This window comes from Bombus vosnesenskii, unplaced genomic scaffold (assembly GCF_011952255.1).
Source record: "Bombus vosnesenskii isolate JDL3184/JDL3185 unplaced genomic scaffold, Bvos_JDL3184-5_v1.1 scf7180000013309, whole genome shotgun sequence".
In the NCBI taxonomy this organism is placed as follows: Eukaryota; Metazoa; Arthropoda; class Insecta; order Hymenoptera; family Apidae; genus Bombus; species Bombus vosnesenskii.
The window spans coordinates 189,399-216,002 of record NW_022882958.1 but is presented as its reverse complement, the minus strand read 5'-3'; the positions used below and the strand labels follow the sequence as shown (position 1 = coordinate 216,002).

General features: G+C 38.6%; 2 protein-coding genes across 3 annotated transcripts in view; one reads left to right on the top strand and one right to left on the bottom strand.

Moving 5' to 3' along the window:
* Nucleotides 1-4,320, top strand: part of LOC117234851 — a 28,245-nt gene extending 23,925 nt beyond the window's left edge. Inside the window, exons 10-12 of the mRNA XM_033496431.1 lie at nucleotides 458-785; nucleotides 1,298-1,589; nucleotides 2,260-4,320. Of these exons, the coding sequence (XP_033352322.1) occupies nucleotides 458-785; nucleotides 1,298-1,589; nucleotides 2,260-2,599 (960 nt within the window). The 3' untranslated portion in view covers nucleotides 2,600-4,320. The remainder of the gene's footprint in view (nucleotides 1-457; nucleotides 786-1,297; nucleotides 1,590-2,259) is intronic.
* Nucleotides 4,321-6,041: 1,721 nt separating this feature from the next.
* The window catches only part of LOC117234852, a 52,995-nt gene continuing 32,432 nt past the window's right edge, over nucleotides 6,042-26,604 (bottom strand). For both annotated transcript variants that reach the window (XM_033496432.1, XM_033496433.1), the window contains 5 exons: nucleotides 23,193-23,300; nucleotides 22,566-22,730; nucleotides 20,998-21,095; nucleotides 13,573-13,732; nucleotides 6,042-9,443 (listed from right to left, as the gene is read on the bottom strand). In XM_033496432.1, the coding sequence (XP_033352323.1) occupies nucleotides 9,199-9,443; nucleotides 13,573-13,732; nucleotides 20,998-21,095; nucleotides 22,566-22,730; nucleotides 23,193-23,300 (776 nt within the window). In that variant the 3' untranslated portion in view covers nucleotides 6,042-9,198. The remainder of the gene's footprint in view (nucleotides 9,444-13,572; nucleotides 13,733-20,997; nucleotides 21,096-22,565; nucleotides 22,731-23,192; nucleotides 23,301-26,604) is intronic.

Sequence of the window (26,604 nt, the reverse complement as noted above, 5' to 3'; positions counted from 1 at the left end):
TACAAAGCGTTTAGATAATTCTATTTTGTTTCTATAAAAATTCATCTGATAATCCTCGATAATAACGCGTTATGTTTTGCTGATAAACGCTGTATTAATTCAATCGTATCATCCCGTGCGCAAAAATAAGATTCTTATTCGTTCTCAGGTATAACTGCAAGTTTCTTAATGCAAGATCTTTACGCTTTGTTATACAAAAAGTTATCGAATATAATTCATCCTTAACCCATTAAGGACCAAGCATACAGGATTTGATAATGCACACAATCGAAAACAATTGCAAATGAAACGTTGCGTTAACGCAACATCGGTCTTTAACGGGTTAAAATATATTTATCATCGTTGAACGTTCAAACGTGATTAGTTCTAAGGAAACGACGATTAAAATTCTCGATAAAAATTGTATGAAAATAACGTTCCGTATAAAGGAAAACTGGGTCAATTTCGATTGTTAAAGATGTGGACTAGGGAACAGTGTCTGCATCAAACAGCTGGCGTGGGCGGTGATATAGGTCCAAGGCCGAGACGGCCAAAGAGGCCTGGAAGCCGACGAAAAGAGGAAGGCAGAAGCAATAGCGTGGACAGTGGATCCAGCGAAGATCCAGCCGATCCACGAAGAAAATCCTCGCCCATGGTAATCACCGCCAGTCTTACCATACCGATGTCTGGAGCGTTCACATTGAACCTCGACGATCCGGACATTCCTTACATCGAGGAAACTCCTAAGCAACCCAGCGCACCGCCAAGAAGGCAGAGACAACGATCGATTTCCGGTTGCAGCGAAGGTATGACCTTCCTGAATTCTGTCGCAGTATGTGCAACGTTCTACGTTAAATCCGAGCTATTAAAATCAGTTGTATCGTTCGTTCTTGCGTTGTCAGAATATCGTTCTCTTTGCTTATCGAATCGGTCCTTCGAGACAACGAACAACGTCGTAACAACCGATCTCGTTAAATAATATTTCTCCGAGAGTTCAAAAAATAATATTCGCAATGAAAACGAATACACCGAACGAGCAAAATATCTTTTCTCCAAACTTAAGAAACTCGCTAATAAGAGGAAAACCATTCCGTCAAAAGCAAACCAACGAACATACCGACAGAAACTCTGAAATTCCGAAGATCTTACACCGCTTTACCTCGTACTAACTCTACGATCCATAAATACGTACAACTGATTTCTTATTCCTCGATCGAAATATCTACCACCAAATATCTACCACCTCTTTCGTTTTCCTCTCCAGCGCAATAATCGCGAAGCAAAAGAACAAAATTTCCATAAAATTATTTATCACCAGGTGGAAGACACGGAAGCGACAGCGCCGTCGGTTCCTCCGCCACGTTATCGGGCGATCAGGTTCCAAGTTCTCCTCCGTCGTGGGCGTCATCGCCACCTGCCAGCCCCGACAGTGCGGTCACCGCTGTCTCCTACATCCCCGATCAGCAGGCCGTCCTCCAAAGGGTGTCGTTCACCACCTCGAGCGAGTTACGTCAAGTGACCAGGTCGAGCAGCAGTCAGGAAACGTCGAGGAGCACCGCGGCGGCCCCGTACACACCCAGCATCACCAGCATCGGTGGTGCGGTTTTGAGGTGAGAATCCTGCTCCTCTAAACTATGCTGGCTTCCGTGTGTAGCTGACAGGAATTGGCCGGATGATTCAAGCTATACTGTTCTGGTATTCGCGCGGAACATCTGGGACAGTTCGTTCACCCCCCTCGAATCTAGTGCAATGCACTCCTTGGTGCATTCACCTTGTAATCACGGTATTAGGTCGTTGTTAGGTTATTCGCGTTTCTTGTCGCGGTTCATTCCTTCATTCTATCCATCATTCTTTCGTTATCGGGGTTCGTTATTTACATATATATATGTATATATATATAACTGGTCCTTCTTCCTATTCAGTTTAGCCATTTCTATTTTATTTTTAGGCTTTCGTTGTCCCTTCGTGCACCGATTAACGTAACTCATCTTTATAGATAGACGTAAGTGGAATTAGCCACGATACAGAATTATCAAAATGTAATTTTTATTCGATAATTTAAATTGGTTTGGAACGAGTTCCTGGAAATTGGTTCTATCTGGAAGCTTGCAATACGATAAAAATAGTTACAGTGAAACTTTGATCAGGCACGAATCACGATCGTTCTTTTAACTTGGTCGTTCGCTTAATTTCTTCATTTTTCATATTATTATTGCATTACCGAATGTCAACGAGAAATTCTTCAAAAAGAATTTAATTATTCGTTCGTTTGTTTTTCAGGTCGAAGACCGCTGACATCGAGAGGATGTTGCACATCTCCAGGCCAGATGCAGGCATCTCGATGTCGCAGCAGGGTAAGACCGGCTCGTCAACGTCCTCCGAGAGCAAGAAATACACGAAGAGACGTTACACGGACTCTAGGCATCAAACTCGTCACATCCCCGATTCCGATACGTTGGCGGGGAAAAACACGGCTACAGTTTCATCCTTGCCATCCGTGACGATGTCCGCTTCGTCTTCGGCGGCTGGCACGCAGAATCAAAGAACTAGAGCACAGCCGGTCTGGAAACGACGGGAACTGATTTCCAGCGCGCCCAAGGACAGGGAGGGATACCTCTGAATATCCCTGTGGGCGATCGAATCGAACGTCCAAGGATCTCGACGAACCTTTTTCTTTTAGAACTCGTTTCAAGACGGTTCTATTAAAAGTTGAGCGCACGATCAAAGTTTCGCATTGATTTTAAATTGAAAAAAGGGCGTTTCGTATTACGATTATCGAAGATTCAGCGAGGAAGTTTGTACGAATGCGCGACCTACTTGATTACTTGCTTCGGATCGTACCTAAGCTTGCACTTAGGTACGACACGTAAAAACGTCGAATTAGAAAATTCAACGTTTAGTCAGCTATGGTGAAATACAAAAGACGACAACAAGGTGGAACAGCTTGCGCACTTGTACAGATCTTCCTATGTTGAAACGTGTTACGAAGAGGAACTTAAACAACGAAACACCTTCGTTGCACGTTGCTTGAATAATATTTTGAATATAGCTTCCGATGGATTCTATTCCAACGAAACATTGTGCCTTGACGTATTAAAATTCCAAAGTATTACGTATTCCCCTAAACGATAAGGTATTTAAGTAATTTAAGCTATTTAACGATTACAAAGAACCAGCTTTATTCGGGCAACGTACAAGTAAATTACGCTTTGATCGTATCCAGCTGAATTATATATTTCTACGCGATGAAATCTGAATTGTGCGCCGGATAAACTACGAGTGACTTTGAAAAGAAACCCGAGCAGGTCCGGACCGAGTATACGATTCGATCGTCAAGAGTGTCCGCGAAAGAAAAAAAAAAAAAAAAAAGAAAAAAGAAAAGAAACAATATAGTCACTGCCGATCAGGCGTGGCCTGGCAAAGTGTTCCTCGACACGTTTCTCGCTTCGAAAGTGTGATCGACGTATCGTGGGGTGTCTATTGGTTCCTAGACTACCGTCCTCGCGCTCGCAAAGATCTCCGTGACGAAACGCACGACCCCTCTCTACACTCTCTGTCTCCCTTCATCTTTCTTTTATCTCGTTTTACCACTTTTCTCGTAATCTCTCAACGAGATTAATCGCGTGTAACGAACAAATCAAACGGGAGGATGTTCTACCTTGCGGTTAATTTATACGGAAAAGAAAAAACAAAATGGAACGTTGATCTTGTATCTACGAACGTAACATTCTGATGTAGTAGCGACACGTTAGTAGCGATTTGTAAATTATTTTTACTATTCAAGATGGAGGGATTTCCCTCGAGCTTTCGTGGATAATTTGTGCGAAAGCCACAATGTTATCGCGTGCACGATGCAATCCTCGACGAACCAAAATGAAAGAAAGAAGACCAGCCTCGAGTCCCTTGAACTCGCGTCGGGCCATTCCATCTCTCTGGATCGACTGAACGTCGTTGTTGGTTTTCACGCGACCAACGATACGGCGTTGCTCCGTCGAGACGTGGTTCGTCGATCGTAGACTATTATTTTTGTATAGTTATTACAAGTACCTAATCGAACCGGTAGTTCGTGATCTAGCGATGACGAGCCAGAGCAGCTAAATCAACGAATTTCGTCTCTTCGTTTCTTTCTCTCTGTTTCTATTCCTTCGTTTTTCTCGCCGGGAGATTCTCTCGGTTCTTTTCGTCTTTCTTTTTTAAATCGCTCTTCGTTCGCGAGAAGTTGCCCCGAAAGAATTCGTGTACTGCCGTGAGGGACGCGTGGCCCGAAAGACGCTGTTGTTCGTCGTTTAAGTTTTCATTTTCAGTCTGTAAGCTAATAAACGAAGGTTAATTTTTTTACTATCTTGAGTACCTTGTATTCCAGTTTCCTCTATTATTCCAGATAATTATCGCGAAAATTTGCCGATCAAACTCGTTGCGATCGATCTTACTTGCCATATAGCTATTATAAAGTTTGCTATATAAGCCAGTATTACGGTATTAAGAATAGAAAATAACTGGGATCAGGATTTCACAAACGTTACGTTCAACGTTCGATATTTGTGATCGTGGATTTGTTTGAACGGACGAAGCGCAAGAAAGAGGAGTTTCAGGTAATCGTGAATCATAGAAATTCCTTTATTATCGATTTCCTCGCATACAGTCCTCACACGATTCAAACAGCATCATACTGGTCGTTAGAAAATTCATCGAGACGCACACAAACTTCGCGATATAGGGCGATCGTTTTCGCTTTAATGGGTAGCAAAATGTGCAAAAAGTGAAAACACGGATTTTTTTTATAATTCTAATTACGTTTGTTACTCGCGCGTAACTGCGTTTCCATCTCACTCTGTGTTCTCTTATTACGTTCTTGAAAGGTACAGTTAGAATCGCACAAACGCTTTTTCGGAATCCAGAGAAACTTTTCTTTTTCTTTTATTAATTTTTATTCTTTAACTTTTTTTTTTTTACGCAATTTTATTCGTTTCTTGCACTTTTATTTTTTAACAGTTTCAACGATTTATTAGACGACGGTGGCTCTCACTGTTTTGAAACAACTTAACATTGAACACGCCGGTGATGAAATATCTTCGAATAAAGGAGAAAATGTTTCTACGAATGAAAGGATAGATACTTTTTTACGACTATAACGTCAATCATTTAAGGTCAATCACTGAAAGATATGTAAGATCGAGAAATTCTGGATTCGGTAAGGCAAAGCTTCTTTTTATCGTTTAATTCACGGATGTCGAGATAATTCTTGCGTAGGTCCTATAAACATGCTCGGCTCGTGCGATTCGTTTCGACAAATCATATCAACGATAAAAATCAGCGTAGATACGTCGTTAAGTATTTCACTCGACATAATATCGACGTAATTACTCTTTACCAGAAACGCGAACGTTAAAAGGAAATTACCTCGAAGAAAGATATCAAGAAAAAAGTACGGTTTAACCGTAGAACGATCAAACTTATAATTTACCAATAGCATAATAAAATAATCTTTCAAACAAAAAAAATGGGGGGGGGCAGAAAAATAACTCGTAAAAGTCATATAGGAATGATCGGAAAATTAATTTCGATCGAATTTCATTCGATATAAATAAATAAGCGTCAACAACTATTCACACACGGTTCTACACGTAAAAAGAAAGGCGGAAGAAAACGAATTACAAAGAAAAGGATATACAGTAAAGACTCGCCTGTCGACTTTGCATACAAATCATAAATAGCTCCGGAATCATCGGCGAAAGAAGCGTGAAAACCACTTCTTCTAAACAAAAAGAGTGACAGTGTCACGATACCAACAGTAACGGTAATAAAAAATAATATTAATAATAATAATAATAATTTCTAACGAGTAAAACGTGTTCTCCTGTTCGAGACTAATGACACGAGCAGAAACAATCGAGTACACTGCGCAACATACAATATATTTATATATATATTTATATTTATATATAAATTTCTTCTGCATATTTATATATATATATATATATATTAAAACAATCGCTAAAAAATATAAATATATTTATATATTTATATTTGTATATATATATATATAATTCTTGCCGTTTTACGGCTAGCTGCCTACGTAGGGCTGGACGGATGCGACGCAATAAGTATTTTATTTATACTTCGTTGCTCGAACGAAGAAACGCCGAGTTGAAACTACGATGCGACGAACAAGGAGCGTACAGGAAAAAGAGAAAGGTGTTAGATTAAAAAACGAAAAAAAGGGGAAACATAGGGAGAGAAAGGAGAGGGAGAAGAAAAAGAAAGAAAAAAGTAGAAAAACATATCACGTATCCTGCGACTTCCAAGACGGACGACTACGTGTTATTACTGAAACGCGCCATTTGACCGTTTCCTTCTCTCTTTTTTCCAAATCCAGCGAATACGGCAGCTTCTCTCTCGTTCCTCGTGCTGCTTCTCTCGATTGCGAGAGATACGATTGTTCGAGTAAAAATTCAAGAATAGGAAGAGAATGTAGGAAGAGAATGTGCCCGTAAGCCATCTCGAATGCCATTTTATCGCGTTTTATTATTATTATTTCTGCCGGATACGCGAAGGAAAAATTGTACGTATGGGATTTCCTTTAGACGCGCGAATAAACGTAAAAACAGACGTAATTCCAGGGCACTAGCTCGATAGAAAATATAGAAAATTAGCCTGAACGTTCAAAAAACAGATTTTAGAACGATGAAATTAATTTCGTTAAACGTCTCATATCCATACGGTAAATACTTGGTAGAAATCCAAATGAAATATCTCACGCGTGAGTATGATTTCGATAATCGAAGACGAAGAATGCTCGAAGAAACGCAACCAGGAAAAGCCATGTAACTTGAAAAGATTGTTAAACACCGATCGATTGGTACGTTTCGGTAATAACACGTCGGTCGATTCGCGAATTTAATCCTATACTTTAATCGTACGCCATATCCTGGGCTTAGTTTCGATCTGGCTATTTCACGCTTAAAATACGATAGTTAACGATCGGCTTTAATTCTCTCCTTACCATCGCTTTACAACGTAATACCTATAGCATTATCGCTGTTCCAACCGTGACGTAAATCGAACGACGATAGTATCAAAAATTATTATCGTTCTTCTGTTTTTTAAATCACGATCGACGATTCGTTTCGTATGAATGACTCGTTACTAGATTTAATTAAGTTCTATCTGTAAATGCATAATTAAATCTCTTCGCCAAATACCGCCGCACGTATTCGCCGCTTCGACGTTGTGCTTGTCATTTAGCGACGCGCCAATCTCGATTAAACAATTACAAGTTGCTAGTAGAACGTTAAATGCGCATGTTTGATACGGTTTATCGATCGATTCGATCAAATTCTATTAACCATTGGCGGCCAAAACGCGTGTACTGGACACGATATGGGATGATATCGTGATCCCGGAATATTTATCGGACAGCTGAAAGTTTACACTAAACTCTCGTCGTGTCTTTTGTAAACGGTGCCGAGTAGAAATTTTTGAATCGATGTTACGCAACAATTTAAATAATTTCTATTTGGTTAAATCAACGAAGAAAATCGGTGGTTTTAATCGAACTACTCCTTTTAATTAAAACGTCCTATCTGGCATTTTGAAATATCCGAGATAACTGAAATTTTACCATTTTTATCGTCCTGTCTATTTTAACGAAGAAGTAGATAGTTGAGAATTTTTGAAACGTTTGAAATATTTTCAAAACGGAGAAGGATATAATAAGACAACATCTACTTCGCGCAGTACTTTGGGAAAAATTTGCTCGTGCAAGTAATCGATACGATTTTGAAACGTGGCCGGACCACGGGTAAGCTTACTGCACGAAGCAACCAGACCGCAAAGGGTTAATTTCTGCTTGTTCGCGGTTGGAACCGCTGGGAACTTAAATCGTAATCTCGGCGAACACGACTGGCTGGTTTTCTCGATCCTCGCCTGATCGAACGCACTGAATCCATCGGCATCCTCCTTCTCGAAACGTGGACCCATCTTTAAACGCCTTACATCTTTCGATTTAATATCAGTTTCGGACGAAATAAAATACAAAAAAAGAAGTAAAATACTCTTCGATAAGTTACGACTTTCGCGTCTTAACGAGCGCGACTCGAAGAAAGAAGAAAACGAACGAGAACTGACACTCTCACGGAATCGTTGAAAGTTTCTTATCGAGTAAATCGACGACGAAATCGTTGCGGGGGTGGATCGTAAGCTCCACCTTTGAATCGGTATTGTCGCGTCTACCATAAATATCGGTCGACGTCGGACGCTTGGCGCCTCGAGCCGAAGGTTACAACTTTCTCGAAGACGTAGCAACGCCATCAGAGATCGTAGTCGAAGCAATTTCCCTCTGCGATTCCCTCGATCACTTTCAACAGGGTTTATTTCCTACGTCCTCGCGGTAGTCCTTCGATCACGCGATAACGCTATCTGGGTCTTTCAGTGGCAACTTTATAGTCCAAGATCGCGAGAAAGTCTTTTCGATTCACCTCGATAGAGCGTCACATGGTCGGAAGTAGTAGAGTAACGAAACCAACCGACCGAGCAATTTCGAAGGTACCTCGTGCTTCGTATTTGTCCTTGTTTATGTAAAGAGAAAAATCTATCGACCCTCTATATCGTCACGGTTGAAAATTACATATGTACATATTAATTTACATTTCGTCGCTGTATAATTTCTAATAAATTCTTATTGCTCATCTACGCGAAATTCAAATGTACAGAATAAACGGAACATAACACCGCTGTGCAAGATAATTATGGTAGAGTTGCTTTCTCGGTTGCCTTGAAAAGGATATAAATTTGAAGAAACATCTACAATTGTCGAACGATTACTCTCTGTTTCCATTGAAATACGGTTTGAAAAATTGTCCCAATCATTTGCTTTTCCATAAACAAATCAACATTTTCGCTACAGAGGGTTACAATATTATTCTCGCGCGTAGGAAAGTTCTGAAAGACCCGATAAAGTAACGAAGAAACTCGAACGATAAGTATCGCGACGTCTTTTACGAGTGCCTAAATAAAGTTAACACCAGAAAGAATCGGCGGACTGTTTCTTCGCTTTCGCGATAAAGAACTTGATCGAGCTTCGTTGCCTTGCTACGCTCGTCGTTGAACTTTCGTTTCGTATCGGAATGCTTGTTCGACGAAATCGGCTGCGAGTAGACCTGCGAGTAGACCCGCGCCAGAACAAACATCATCGACGCTTTCGTCTTCGCCGAAAGTTGTTTAAACCTCGGTAGAGTGCGTCTGAATTCGCACTTTTTTCTGCGAGCCGTTCCTCGATAGAGTCGGACTGTGCGCCGAAAAACCGGGATTGTGGATACCGAGCGGCTTTGGCTTCTTCAACGAGCTTCGAAGCGGCGAAGCCGTGCTTGTCACGCTTCCGGAAGTTGCTACCGACGCCATCGAACCGTTTCCGGCTCCGCCTACATAGGGCTTGCCACTAGCGTCGGTCATCGAGATGCTGCCGCCTGAAATTCGAAACACCAAACATATATTTTCATTTATTTCGAATATAAAAGTTTCCTATTTTATATATGATATACCTACGCTATATCTATACTATGTAACTACATCGTTAGATCGGTACACTTGTGTGAAATCGCGTAAAAAATCTGTCGATAATTTATGTTTCTCTATTCGTGGAGAATTTAAACGCGAGGAAGTACGCGATAATTTCGAAAATATCTCGAATAAAGCAGATACGTATTGTACTATTAGGCGAGTGAAATAAATTTCTATTTAGGTTCCATTTATTTAGTCGCGATGGTAAAAATACGAGTTTACGTAAACATCGTGGTTAATGGCGTTAACGAGATAGTCTACTATGTGTATATTAATTTAGCATATTTTTTTCTAGTAATGACACATTTCATTTGCAACGACTTGGTGTGTATTACGATATACATATGTTACATTACACGATAGAATATATTAAAATGTAGTTTACAATCGTAAATTGGAACTATTAACACGTAATCCGATTAATTTTATTTTTATTCTGAACCTGAAACCTGGCTGGAATTAGGAAGTTAGCGACAATAATCTCGACATTAAATGCACCATTTTATAAGTTAAACTCGTTTAATTGAAAACAAACTGGATTATAAATTTCGACTAATTAACCAAAGAAACTAACCGTCGTAAAAGTTAAAAACAGCAAACAAGGACTATAAAACAGATAATTTTGTGTGTGTGTGTGCGTGTGACAGTGGACAGTCCCACAACCTTTCACTCTACGATAATAGGAAAAAAAGTTTGGAAATTGATTGTCCACCGAGGTGGCCAACGGGTTTCTCAACTATTCCAGTACATTGAATTAAATTCCACGATTTAACTTTAATCGAGGCACGTGCAACTTTAATAAATAAAATACGTTTTACGAGCACAACGCACAAATAATAAACGCACAACGTTTTTTCTTTTATATTATTTTCTCCAATTACGTACGATCCATTTTGTTCCGTTGAGATAAACATCGCGACATTTCACAGACTTGGTTTCGCGTTTGTACAATGGTGCACTGTTGTAAAAAACACGTTTGCGAAAGAAAGACACTTTTCGGACAACCTGTTTACATTTATAAACAAATTTAATCGTTTAAACGATATCGTAACGATTGCACGATCGTGGACTGAAACAGATAGTCTCTCTATTCGGTATTCGGTAATAATTAGAAAATTTATAGTCGCGAAAACTCTTGCAATTACAGGGCTTCTTTGAATCACTTTGCGAGGAAATCGTAGTTAATAAGAACGTAAGAACGTTTAATATCATTCATAAGACATAATTTCCAGCTACAGAACAAAATAATTGCATAAAGCAGCCGGAACAGCGTATAACAACCGCTAGTTCTGGAATTTCTCATTACAGGTAGGTAGAATCTTGGCTATCATCTTTTAAACACCAGACGAATAATAGACCCCTATAAATAATACTCTTCGTAAAACGCTTCTTATATAGTCCGCTATGCTACGAGTAACCAACTATAATCGACGAGCTTCGTAATCTTCGATCGATCGAAAATTCGCAAGAACAAAAAGAAAAAAAAAACGACAGTTTTTCGCGAAAAAGCACAAATCGAAATCTATGAAAAATCGCGCACGTTGCAATTCGATGAACACTCGTGTCACGTTTCACGCATGCACCCACGTACGCGGAAGCAATATTTAAGCGCACCTGCACTCTTGCTACGTGGAAATTCATCGAGACGTTTTAATTCACCACGAGGCACGATCGAGCGCGATGAGCACTCGGCTGAATTTCCACTCTATGTGTCATCCAAACGCGAAGTTATTCGGGAAAAAATTTTTACATCGCCTCTTTCCACTCGACTCCGTGCTCATCCTTTCTTCTGTGGCCTTCCATATCTTTTCTTTCTCTTTTTTCTCTTTTTTTTATCTTTCTAAGCGCTTTAACGTCGCACACGCACAAAGAGGTAACTGTAATTTCTCATTTATGTACTTTAACCTTATCGTATTATTTCCGATTCCATCGCATTTTTCTATCGATAAAAAGTTCCCAAGTCGAGAGCGAATATGGAAATTTCATGCGAGGGGAATTTTGTGAAACGTTAGAAATCATTTTGGTGGTCGAAACGGGAGGCAGCTCGAGATGTATACAAAATTCACAAATTGCAGTGGCATCCGTTTAATTTATTCCCCCCTCCCCTTAAATTTTAATCACTATCTTTTTACTCGAGATACGAGCAAATATTTCTTCGTTTTGTTCGATTTCTCCTCGTGTCTGTTTATTCGTTTCTTTAGCAGTTAGTTTTCCTTCTATCGCTCGCGCTTGCTTCCTTCCTACTGTGACACCGTGTTTCGTGTTACAGTTTAGTTCTTTCTCTCCGCAACTTTGCTCGTTGCGTCCCTTTTCTTTGCAAGTTTTCCAAGTTTGCAAGTTCTCCCCCGTTGTTGTTTACTTCTCCGATCCCTGGCGTACGATCTCTCTATTTGCTCCCTTCGCCTTGACTTCGGCCCGTCACGTTTCACCGCGTTTCACATCCGAACACGTTTCTCGGGCATATCGAGTTTCCATCAGCTGTTAGGCGAAGGCCCTTCGACTTTCAGCCACGCAGCAACGTTCTGTCACAAGCGAGCAACCTGAAGAACGTCTTCGCTCGATTCAAGCGGATCAAGCATCGCACGAAGATGTTTAAAGTTTGTCTTGCTCGAGAAACCCTCTTTAGGAACGTTTAAAAAGGGAACTGAAACATCGGTTCATTTGCTTGCAAATTTCACAAGCTTTTGCTCATTTTGTAAAACCCTTTCTACAATGAAAACATTCCCGAGTATTTATTTTTATTTTTATGAAATAGGAAATGTAATAGGTGGTTCCAAATTGCAATTTACGAGTGATACGTTAATTCCTAAATTTGACCGAAATATTCGTGGAAATCAGGTAAAAAATGTACTGTTTCGTTTGGCTGACGCGTAACCTTGAGCGTAACCCGTTCGAAATTGTGCACCGAAGCGAAGCTATTAGGAACTAAATGGATACGTTGCCTCGTTAACCGCATTAATAATATTCCGACGAGGGAAAAGCTTTACCTTCGAGCTGACAGCCAGGAGCTTTCTCTTTGTTCCGTAGAAAATCGAGTAATATCGCAGGTGGGAAAAAACTTATGACAAACGTTTATCGAATGCGATATAAAAGTATTAAATGGACGAATGTCGCTTGCCGCGCTACCTCAAACAGATTTCTTTTTCATACGCGATAGGAATTCTAATTTCGTGATGCGAAATTTAAACGAAGCGCGCAACAGAAATTAAGGAGACGAACAAGGAGACGCAAAACTACAGGCAACAAATGTATTCAGTATCGTAGCATCATATCCCTGGGGCGTCGTATAACTGAATTACCGACGCTCTTCGCGATATCGTATAGAGGTTGAATTTGAATTCAATTAGTTAACCATAAACCGAAACGAATAGTAATCTATCATTCGATACCGTGAAATTTAATATTTCAACATTATTTAATTCCAGAATTGAATATCGAAGCTTCTATATTCGTATACTCGTATAAGCTTCTATACTCGTATCGAAAGTTTCGATACGAGTCGATGTTAAAAAATGTCGATGACTTACGAGTCTTACGAAAATTTCCGATTCTACAATGCAATGTCCACGAGCTTCCAAGAATTTTGAAATCGTGTCAAATTGCTCGCATTACTTACCGCATCTGCCGATTCCCTTCGACACGAATAAGCAAATTACTCAACTTCTTACTAAATTTCGATCGACTTCATTTTGTCATGCCATACACGCGCTCCATACATTTTGTAATACTTGGTCCTTTCTTACGAAGTATTATTGCTCCTCACCAAGTCTTCCTCGCGACGATACGATCGTGACAGAGGTTTTAGAAACGTGACCTTCGAATGCGAACGAACGCAGAAGAAAGAATATTCTTTATTAAACGAGTTCCGATACCATTATTTTTCTATAAATAGGCTCGTGGTTAACGTCGATAGTTTTTCCGCTATTGTACGGTTGATTATTACAATTTTAGATTTAGACCGGATCGGGGGAAAAAAAATTAATTAAGCAGAGTAGTTTAGTAATTAAACAGGGATCACGTGTCTAGCGAACTTACCATTCGTGGGTTGATGTTCCCGGTAGCCAGGATTATTTATGGTAGCTGCACGAGGATCACCGACAACCCTGATCTTCGTCGGATCACCGCCTCGTCGAGCATAAATACCTTCGTATACTGCGGTGACCAGCACGCCAAAGTTCAAAGCGATAGCAGCCAACTGTAACAATAAGTTTCATATCCTTTGGTCGATGAAAGTTTCAAACAAACTATGTATATCTGAACGATCGATTCGATAAATTATTTCTTAACTTTAAACATAATTTTATCGTAAATTATTATTTGATAAGTATATCTTGCATCATTCGAATTCACGGTTACGATTGTCACGCGGATTTTTACAAAACGTTCCAAGACAAAATTTCATTTTCTCTTAGGAAAATAGATCGCGGTTATAAATAGATTAACGGATCGAGAGAATTTACAAAGCGAGCATAAGTTTCCCGTCGTAGCCGATTCACCGTAAAATTATTTCCCCAAAAAAATGATACTTCGGTTCATCGGATAAATAAATAAACGGTTGCTCGTGCCCCGATAATTCTTGATAAATCTTTCGATGAAACCGCAGAAGAGCGTTGGAACGTAAAAAGCACGATAAATACGACGTCCAACGATTAACGCAAATACTCGCAATTATCGTACCGAAAGTTTGCAGTCCGATGGAGCATCGATTATGCACGCTCATTATCGATGAAGCGAGTTCGTTATCGTGGACAATTCCAAGCCGCATAATTATCCACCTTTTGTCGGAAGAATACCAGTAAATTAACGATTACCACGAACAGACAAGGCTGAATTGCATGTAATACTTTAAAAAACATTTCCTCTGGCATAGTTTATTTTTATATAAATTATTCAGAAAAATAAATTACCTATTTTACTTTTGAAAACGTTTTACTTTGTAAACAAAAATTATCAGAACGCTGACATCGTGACAGGATATATATTACCGAGGAAAAGAACTAAGAGGTATTTCATTAATCGCAAGCAAAAACTTCTTTCAATCCACAGCACCACGACGTACAATTAATATTTGGACGTTGTCGCGTCAAAATTTACCATTACTAAAATCTTCTAATTCATCAATTACATCGATATCGTCCAGTTATCGCAACAGTGGTACATTAATTCGTCCATCTGGACGCGTCATACGTTCCCATTGTTCTAGAATCCGTAAGGTTCGTCCATATTGTTCTATACGAAATGCTCGTTTTCAGCGCGTGTTGTTGTCTCTTGTTGCGAAATACGCTCGATCATTGAACGCAGGAAAAAGAACGGAGGAGGGTGGGAACGCGGAAAGAACATAGGAAAGGTGGAAGAAAACAGGAGATTCAATTAAGACGTAGAAAAGACGCGGGGAAGCCACTGTTTCGGCGCAATAATCGATTCACCGTTGCTTCTTTAGCTTCCGTTGTACCTTTCGACGTATCGTTCCGCCGTATCGACCTGCGGCCGAGCAAAAGGAAAGAGGAAACGGGAAAACCAAATATACGGTCCGGTGACAATTTGATTAACAAACGCTGCTCCCTCTGGGATTTATTTATCAGCCCACGCGTACCACTGTCGTTCATTAAGGCCAGAATGAAAAAATGTCGAAGCACGGTTAAATCTTGTACGCAGGAAGAGATTACGGAGATCAAGCTGGTGAAATAAAGCCATGGTATTAGGGGATGCTCGCAACAGGGTTTTAGACTTTGTACGTGCTTCCTCGAGATCCTAGGAAACCTGTACTTTATTTTAATAAAATATTTTACATTCGAATGTGAATCACGAACTTAATGTGAATTTATTTTTCAATACAATCGCTGGCGTATACTTTATATTCTACTTTATATCCTACTTTATTCTATTTATCGAACGACGCGACAGAATTATTCTTCAAGCGTCTAAGAGAATTGCTCGTTTCGTAAAAGAAATAAAATTTGGAAATTGCAAAAAAGGATTTCCTGACGATTATTTCTTGCCCCGCAAGGGAAACATTTTCGTTTCCTCGCCAGTTTTTCTCCGCTCAATGAAATAAGCGTAGACCCTCTGCCTCTTTACATTCAAGCTGCATTCACCAACGAAAGAAATACTTTACCATACAAACTCTGATTTTCTTTTGTTAAATTCACGTTATTATTGGCGTCAAGAATAAAATTTCATATTTCTTCTTCGAGCGTTAAAAAACATTTATATGCTAAATTTATTCTTTTCTTATTAAGAAAAGTACAATTTTCATTGATACGATACGCGTTAAATAATTCTGCCGAGCCTCTCGATATTTATCTGAAAAGTATATAACGTTTTCAACAGTCAATGTATTTTATCATATTTCGAGTATGGAATATTCGATGAAAGGAAAAGATCGAACGTATCGATTCGAGGCAAAAATGTATACGCGGTATTATTATTGTAATATAAAGGTTGTAATATAAAGTCGGTTTTCTATAGATTAACATTAGATCGTGTCTTTCAGTGAAACAGAGGTGAAAAATGTTAACTCGAACCTTCGATTCCATCCGATCGACTCCACTACTATTATTTTTATCCTATTATCTTTCTTTGTTGTTTTACTTTCCTCCTCGCAAAACGTTTTTATGGCGGGATCTCTGATATTTCCAACGTCTGAAAGAAATGCTTCGAGAAATTCACGATTGAAACAAGCAAATTCTTTAAAAGAACAATTGGCAAATTACTTTTCAATTTTTCCTAAATTCCTGAATATCAACCTTTTCACAAATTATCTAATTCGACGAACGACACAAACCTACAGTTATTACCGATTATTTCTCCGACAAAAAAGCTTAATCTCATTTTCTACCAATGTCACGGACAAAAAAATAAACGTCTCTTATATCTCACAAAAAAACTATAAAAAAAAAAAAAGGTTAAACTATGGAATCTCGACGATCGTAGAATACGAAACGCACTTCCGGCGAATGTGAAATCCCCATGGCTTAACTTTACATCGTTATAAATCGCGGCTTCGTTTCACCTTGCCCTGTTTCTGTTTGTTCATTTTGTCCAGCTCGATCTCGTCCTTGGCCTCTCTCAGAAGGCTGCGTCTCTTCTTTTCCATCATCTTGCATCCAGTACTATAGTACAGCCGTGTGGCGATCCTCACGTAACACGGATAAAGTGTATTTCATAAAAAAACTTGGTACGTTTCACACAGCACAGTTTTATATTCACGAATACGACGACGGTTCCGTGTCCTTTAACATTCGTAACTTTTCATTCTCGACTTTCGCTCCATTCTGCTTTCCACTTTCTTTTAATCGAAGAATCAAAAACTTCTTTTATAATAGAAATTTCTTCTATAGATTCAACTGTGTAAGTTTCTTTAGAAGAAGTTTTCAAAGGTTCGACGAAGCGATTTCGAAGCGATAGATCATCGTAATTAGAAATTTTATATAGTCTTTGAATTAATCGGTGAACGTAGATCGAAGAAGATGTTCGCCTTAAGGTTAACGTCCACCGATCACTGATCGCGAGCCGTATCACTGATCAATCGTGCAACAGTATCGATAGATAACGCGTCTCGATCTCGTGTTTCATCGTAGCTAGCTACCGAATGGCAACCTGTTTAACAACTTTCGCTATGAAACACAACAATCCTTACGAAACGCTTTACGTTTTTGCGATGAGGCTGCTCCGAATCGCGATCTCGTTTCTCGAAAATTATTTTACGTACGCTTGATACACAGCGTTCGTTAATAGCCTGTTGATAATGAAAAATAAAACAAGAATCTCTAAAAATCACCATATTATCTACTGCTTGTCTATCGAATTTCGATTAACAGATTAACACGCCAAACACTCGCTGGAAGTTTGTCGACATTCGGAGAACTGATCGACGAAAACGCTAGTCCACGCGTCGAACAACAGCTCGGTCAATAAAAGACATGACTGCGATTTGTCTGTCGTTAAAAAAAAAAAAAAAAAAAAATAATAATAATTCCAAGGAAGAAACGGGAACAGAAATCACTGGTAAAGTTCGTAGGCCGAGTACACGATCGTGGAAAAGTTGTATGGTAAAACGAAGGAACGAGGACGCACGTTACTGGCAAACGATCCGCGCCAAAACGTTCACTGAGGGTCCGCCAATGTCGTCTCATTGTTTTTAAAGTGTCCAACAGTCGTGGGTGCTCTGACACATACTAACTAAGCCCCTGCGGGGGGCTTAACGAAACACCTGCGAGCTGTTTCTGATCAGGTGGCCTTTAAGTATTTAATTCCTCGATCGTGCGCGACTCGCGTATACGTTTCACACTTCGTTTGGAATCTGCGTACGGTACACATATTACGTATGTACATACGTTTATTTCAATATGATACGTATTATTTGAAACACGTCGTACGATTATCGGTAGAACGATCGATTTCTGTGGCATCGATTCGATCCACCAGATAGAAAATCGGTCGCGTGTTAATTGGATTTAACGTGGAAATTATTCAATGCACACAGCTACATAGTAAATGTATCGCGATAAGTATAATTCCAGTTGAGCCAAGAAGAATGATAATGGTTAATGAGTGTCTAATTACGATACGTTGTCGGAAACAACGATTACGTCAGTGTGATATTACGTAATCTTGTTAAGTGACACTGTTTCCGATTCTTGCATGTAGATTTTTAGAGTAATCGCCGAGCGACGAACGATCGATCGGCAATTTTAATATTTGCAACGACGTCCTTTGAATTTAAAAGATTCGTTTCGAAAACGAGGTCACTGATAAATAGCTGTAAAATTATTGAGAGGAGAGCACGTTCCTCTTTCTTATCTTTTATCTTTTATCTTGTACCCAATTTATCTACTGTTTATTTTTCTATAAAAAATTATATCTTCTAAATAACACGTTTTTAACACGGTTTTTTTTTCAAAATATAATGTAGCTGGTACATTTAAAGACGAAAGTAAGGAATCACCGTAAGTTTCTCTAGAACTTTCTTTCATAAAATTATATACGCCGACCGTTTCAAATGTCGCTTCGAGACTCAAGCGTACCGTGGAAAACGGTGAAAAGAAGTCGGAATTTTCTACCTAAATACATTTGTCATTCCATTGATTACTGTTCTAATAACTTGGCTGCAGCCAAAGAGAAACTCGACGCATCGGTACGATGTTACGATACACCGATGGATAGTCGAGGCGTATCGTCGTCATCATCCTTATCTCTTGCGGTGTTCCAATAACCGCGATATTTCTACAAGTCGACGTCATTATGCTACATGCAAATTCGTACCAGTTTCGTTTTAACGTCGATAAACCACGAAGTTTTCTATCTACAAATAAAAAGGCTATCGGTGTTTACCATCGTTAATGAGTCTACGAATCAATTAACGACGTAATTTTCAAACAAATTCTGCAAATTACGATCAAACGACGACAAAGAAACGGATTATATTCTGGAAAATTCGAAATTTCAAGCAACTAACGTTTCTATTATTTTTCCTCAAAGACAAGATATCGTAGTGCAAAAGTAACTGTTTTGTCAATTGTCAATTCGCTGATATTACGAGTTGGTAAATCTCTGTACAACAGGTTCCGTATGTAATATTCAAGATAATCCGTAACTGGTGGCGCAATTGGGTACAATTGGCTGATTCTACGTGGAAAAACACGATGCAAAATGTGAAATCGAATTTTTTCGTACAACGTTTCGTTTCCGAGAAAATCGAGCTTGAAAATTTGTCAAATATGCTTAAGCTTTTTGCTAATTCCAGACTGAACAAGAGTAGAGATAATCGACATACATGCGAAGATAAGTAAGACACGTAGTAGATAAGTAAAAAAAAAAAAAATACAATTCTTGATAAAAGGCTTTCTTTTCGAGAAAAATAGATTGAAAACGTTTCGTATCGTGCGCGTGTACCGGACAGGTTCCTAACGTTCCTAAAGTTCTTCAAACTTTATTTTCTTGAAAATAATAGGAAGAATTTTATTTTACCTAGTCTGCGCTTGGCCAACTTTAAGCAGACTTGATAAATTTTCACACACGATTTTCTCGGAAACGAAGCGTCATATGAAAAAATGTTACTTCGCGTTCTTGCCTTATTTTCGTCACGTAGAATCACACTCTGTATCCACTTATATTGGCAATTACAGACCACCCTGTGTAAATACAACTACTTTAACAAATCCAAGAACCCTCTCTTAATATTAAACGCCAAGCTGTCACTCGTGTTTCATCGCAATATTCCAATAACTAGTTCCCCTGTCATATATGAAATACTAAAATATCCTGCGGCACACGTCTGCTTCGATATAACGTAGCGAACACTTACAAGAACTAAGATCAGCTTTGTCACGCGTAACCATACCGTGCAAGGCAGCGTTTGTTCGGAAAAGCCACGGGACCGAGGCTGATCTGTCCACAGAGTCGCAACATCTGTGCTCGAGTGGCTTCGTCAGGAAATCGCTATCGAGATAACGAGAGCCTGGTTGCTCGACAGGTGAACGTGCAACGGTTTCACTTCCTTTCAGATAGGAGCAACAGGTTTCGACGAAGAGGCAACGCGCTCCATCGAAATATCGTGGAGGAACACAGCAGCGGTCGGTAGTTTCCCTCGTTAAGTGTACTATGCTAATGAGAAGGATCCTGAAGGAAACTAGCTCGATGGACGAGTTAATCGGTCTCGAGGAAAATTACGCTGGTGAAAGTTTCAGGCTGATTCATCAGCACGAACGAAACGGAGATTCGAATAGTGGAGAGGAAATTTTGGAGAAAAAGCCGAAGGAACTTAATCGAAGGGGAACGAAGGAATCTGAGAATTAAAGCAGCTGTGTCAGTGAATCGAGGTAATCGAATGACCAAACTTCTTATTACACTGGCTGGTTTTAGATGTTGTGTTTTTCATTATTAAGAATAAGTGGAAAATTTAGTTTTGATATATTTGAAAAAATACAAAATAGACAATCGTAACCGAAATATTCGTAAGAATATAAACTTCCATAAAATATTTATATGATAGTCATACGCATATATGTATTTATTTCCATCGTATCTCTTCGATTCTAATCATCTCTGTGTACCACTAGGAGTCGATAGTTACGGTAGAATTGATTGTATAGAGTAATTTAGCGTAATGGAAACGAGATAAGAATAGAGGATAACAAATGAGATTGTTTCCATAGAAAAATATAAGCTGGAATTAAAATCTATATATTTGCATATATGTATAAACGTAGTAAAAGCAGAGTTGGAGGCATTCGATTAAAACTCTTATATAGATAATACTGGCTCGAAGCTCGAATAACACGAATACACGCGAGAGCTTTATCTTGTAATTTAAACGCTTCTCTGACAAATACCTCTTGTTAAAATATTCAACCATTTTTCTTCAGGAAATTGAAAAATACATTTTTTCAACAAAATCTGGTACGTGGACTGGTTGTAGGCACACGAAAAAAGACTTAGAAACAGGATTTGCAAGCTTACCTGCATATAAAACGCTTCTCCCCTCGTGATAACGAAGCTGCTAGCTCTGTCATCGGTTTGTAGGGCAAACAGACTCGCTGCTACGATTGCCAAGGAAGCTGGAACAAAAATATTCATACTCTACGGTTTTCGTATAAACAGAAAATATATCTCTACATAATACGTATCTAGATATTTTTATAATTCAGTAAACAAATAACTTTTTTTTTTCTTTTTTTTTTTTTTTTTTTTTTTTTTGAAGAGGCAACATTGACCGAAGGGGAAAAATTCATTCATTAAACGCGGTCGACTGCACGATCTATGAGTTTAACGCGTATCACTTTACAGCAACAAGATCCACCGCAGATATTCGATTCTTCGTCTAAGGGTAAGTAGGCCAGTAAGTAGACAAGTGACTGGTAATCCTACCGTGGTCAGCCTATTGCAAAACTCTCCGACACTGTCTGATGCAAAAGGACTTCTCCGCCTGAATTACGCTCTACAATTTCCACGTGTTCCGCAATTTTGCAAATTATAACAATTTAAAGAATCGCGCAGACACCGAATTCCTCTACGCGTAATACGACCTCGTTAAAATGTATAAAAAATACAAATAAAAGTTGCAATCTCGGAAAATAAAGACGCCAAACGTAATCGATATATCGTTAATTGCAATTGTGGGGGTAAAAATAAAAAAGGTCATATTAAACAAAGAGAGCGGCGAGTAGAAAACGAAACTGAGGCACATTTCCATAATTAAATAAATCTTAAAATTCATTTCCATTTATATTTTCCACGATACCATTCAGACCATCGTAAAGTTCTGCCTGTATGAGACACGTGTGCTAATCAGTTTGCAATTAAAGTGAAAAATTTACCCAATGCCATATATTCGACTATTTCGTTCCAATTTATAGTATTCTCGAATAACAAATTTCATTTGTTGCTTCTCTTTTTTCGCCATTCAATTATATCGTATATTTCACGCTTAATTAATATTCACGCCTACTTCACTCAAACAATCCCGTTTCGAAGACCAGTTTCGCAATTATCAATTATTCAATGGAACTCAACTATAAACGAGTTATCTACAGATAACTTGCATAAGATAGTTTCCCGTTTGCAACCTGATTATCCGATATTTATCGATAGCGAATGTTAACCAGACAGAAATGATCAAGAGGAATTTCAAGCGGATCGTAATTAACCTTATCAGAATCGAATTTTTCCTTATAGAAAATTTTTTATTAGCTATTAATAGTAAAAACGTATGTCTTTACTTAGTTTTCCAAATAAAAGCTAGTTTATTAAAGGTATAATATGCGCATACGAAACATCCTTAGACCGCGGATATCTATGCCAATGCATGTTTTTATAAATATAATTTCAAAAATAGAACCTAGATACATTTTATTTGTTAAATATTATAACGAGCACTTTGAATATGTTATATATATATTATATGTTTATACAACTATATAAACAAAAATTATATATAAAAATCTGCGGTCTAACCATTGCACTGAATGGTAAATAATAGGTGATACTATCGCATTGATTCGAACGATTATATTCTTAGAAATACTCACTGGCCAATGTGGCAAGAGCCACTTTCCCTATCAGAGCAGTGCTGTACGAAATAATAACTCGTTTCGCCGAGGAAGCCATCGCCAGTTGTAGCACGGCAAGACCGACCAGGATCGCCAAAAGAGCAGAGGCGGCCGCAGCGGCTAATCCTGCCACCCACACAGCCACTGAAAAAAGAGAAAATCTTTATGTCACTTTCGATTCGTCATCTTCCACGATCCATTTGCTTCGATAAAACGATTATTTCCGTGATAAAGATTACTTCCAAGTTTCCGCAGTCTTGGACACTTTGGCTTATTTAGGTATTTTATGGCTAATGTCTTCTGTGACTTTTTGCAACAGGATTTTTATGTTTTGTTAGCAGACTACTGGAATAAGCAGTTGAACCGTTTGGCTTATTTCATTGGAAACATGGTCAGATGTACTCTTCTAAAGGAATCTTATTATAATACCTTTCTTTCGTTACAGATAACATTCATTCAACTATTGATTGTATTACACGTAATAAAAATGTTATATGTTATAGTAAATAACTCTTTTTTTTTTTTTTTTTTTTTTGGAAAAATGATTTTGACTCAGGTAATGACTCAGGGAGGTAAGGTAGGTAATGACACCTAAAATAAACTTACACACTGGTTGGAATCTGGAAACCCCTTGGCCGCATCTTTCTCTACCGTACAGTAGAAGCTTGCATTGCCTCCAAGGACCAAAGTATCCTTTCTCGGCTGCCGATCCGGCTGTAAAGTCAAAAGTAAAATCACGTTCGATAATCTTCGGTAAAATGATATTAGACTATTCGAAGACACTTTTCTTTCATATGCTACTCTCAAATACTCAGTTTTTCCATGACTCCTTAACACTCGCAACTTTGTCGTTTGCTACAAACGTCTGCCAAATGTTCGCGGAATTTATCAATTGTAATACTCATTTTTAGAATATATTACAAGTTTTTAACACAACTATATAATTCTAAACAACGTAGAGAACAACTACGATCTTCGTCTTCTCTTTCACTTTAGTTTCAACATCAACGATCGACTGTCGCAAAGTTGAAGCCACGAGTGCTCAGTTTCTGTGACGTAACGACCCAAGATTCTCTTTGATCAGAAAGTCACCGAAGCGTTACCACGGTCCCCCTCTGCGTCCAAGTGACACAGCGTCCAAGCTAGTTAACGCACGTAGATACCATAAAACATGGGAGGAAACGACGCGGTCTCCGAAACCGATAACAAATCCAACTCGTCATCGGTTTTATCGTACTCGTTCGAGCTCGACAAATTTTCAACCCGATAAATCCTTCCTGGTCGCCAGTATTACGCAACTACTCGAGCAGCTCGTGACCGCGAAGGAAAAAAAAGACGGATAACGAGCGGCAGAGCGACGTTCCTAGTCGCGAGAACGTGATCTCGACGACGATCTCGAGGAGAGCACGGACAATTGAAAACCGCAATTTCGCGTTGCTCGTTTTGCCGTTCAAACGGCCCATAAAGTTGACCTATACACTGCGTGCGTTTGCTTTTCTTCTGCCATGTTCATTTTCATTCTTTCGGAAGTTGCTAGAACAAAAGTGGAAAATCTATCCTGCTTCGTCGAATGGAAATCGATGTTATCATTTAATGGCAAAAACGTGCGGTGATGCGCTAACGTTTAAAATTTAGAGATCGCCTTTCTTGAAAGCGGATTCAGATATAAACCATATAGAAACTATACCGGTCAACTTTGTCCTGGTTAATTCCTATTTTTATAGAATTTATAATTTAAGGAAATCTAATTTATGTAAAGAATTTTGAGATTTGGTATGTATAGTAGGTAATATTGTAGTATGTGTGATATTCTTTTTAATCTAATTCTTTTTAATCTAATTTATGCGTATTGTTATATAATTTTTTATGTAATCTCTACTCGATAGTATGTAATTGCTTCACGCTTGATACAAGATCATCGATAGGAGGGCATTGCGTTTAATACCGGCGAATTTTGAAGGATGTATCGTATAATATTTCACAGGACGAAATATGGTTTTCGCTGTTATTGCTTTGCTACGTGACCGATGAATGGTGGCGGATTAAAAATTGCGGAAGACAGGGTGCGGTTCGAGTCGAGAAAATGATGGATGGATAATTTATTAGGCCATGTTCCCGTGAATATTTTGCGGACGGTTTTAGCGTTCTCATTCGGTGTTACATTTAGAAACATGATAGGTGACAGCGAGGCGTTTCATCGAGGTGTAAATCTGGAGCGTTGATAACTTTAAACGAAAATTGGCTCGTAGTGTTCTATTTTCTATCCGTTCTATTTTCTTTTCGCAAACGTTTCACGTACAACATGGTTTCGACGTTTAACATGGTAAGATATAAGAAACAGAAAAAGATGCTGTTATACCAATATTTAATTCGCGTCCTTTGGAATAAATTGCCGCGTACATCTTTATAGATTAATTTTATTAGATTTTATACGAATAACGTAAAAATGTAAAATAAGATTTCTATTAACATTTACTCAGAAAGGTCTAAAGTGCCGAACATGCAACACGGAAATTATAGAAAGACACAGTTCCTTTGGCATCTCACCGTTAACCTCTCCCTTGCTATTCTACTTTGTTGGCTTGTGTTTTACCGAAGCGTATGACATCTTCGTTATTAAACAATCACTAATAATTGTCAAAGATCCTCGAGTCGTAGCAGTATTGATCTCGTTAAGATGACAGGAAACTTTCTCTTCCCCCTACGATCACCAATCACGCAAAAGTATTAATTAGTTAATTCAATTAAATTACGTTTAATTGAACGAAATAATCGAATAAATATCCAAATGATTAATTCGATAAGTAAATCCCAATTAGTAGTTTGATGAACAAAAAATAAGAAAGAAAAAAGTAACTGTTCAGGCAAGTAAGGATAAGAAGGCGAGCAAAACGTTACGTAAGATCTTTGTCTTTCTCTATTTTCTTGAAAACTGATCGAGATGCTCGAGGAACCTAACAAGGATCATTCGAGAACTTCGAACGACCCATTCGATTTGTCAACTTGGAATTTTGTTACGAAATAACGCCGATACGAATCAATAACTTGAAAGAAGCGAACTAATTCTCGAGTTTACGCGAATGTTTCGAAACGTATGCTTAACATATTAGATTGCCGAATGGTTCGTGTGCTCGCGGCCTGGTTCGCTTTCCTCTCGAAAATCGTAAGCTCGTCAGGGCGCGCGAACAAAAATGCAATTTGTCACGGCATTGTGACTCGCGCTCGCGTATTCGCACACGACGTGTGAAAAAATCGAGTAACTGGGGCAAGAAACGTTCAACACGCGTTCCTTGCAATTCGTATTAACGTCTTTTCCGCTTCGGCGGCGTTCCCGAAGACCAGATCTCGTCGTCCACTTCACCACCACCACCGCCGCCAGTCCTCGAAAGTTAGAAGCGTTCGGATTACGTTTTCTCACTAATTATCAAGCCCGTCATTTCCAAATGAACTTAAGGAAACCGCCGAGCCAATTTCTCGCCAAAGATGTATAATGTCTTAAGTCTGAAAATTCAAACGACTATCGCGCAATTTGTCCAAGGAATTAAGGAAACGTTCGTTTTTTAATTCAATTCCTTGATGTCATTTGAGTCTGTTTAAAAAATTCCTACAATCAATAAGGATTCATTTACGATTGTAGATAGACTAGTTTCTATTTATTTAACAGCGAACTGTAAGGTCTAATTGCAGTAGAAAATTATTATACTCAATCACGTAACGATGAGAAAATGTTGTTTCCTTTACGTTATAGATAATTCTCACTGGTTCTGAGGATCTCCGATCAAATATTTACTATTCTAAATGTCAATATCGTTTCTGTTAAATATAGTACAATTTTTTTTAGTAATTATAACACTTTTATCCTAGATCCCTTTTACAATTAATTCTTGCAGATTTCTCGAAACGACGATTTTTTTCTCCAGTCTTGTAGATAAAATATTGAAATTAAAATAGATACATATTAGAATCTTTACGACACATAAGACACATTTTCATTCCAGTCTCACTACCTTGTGAGTAA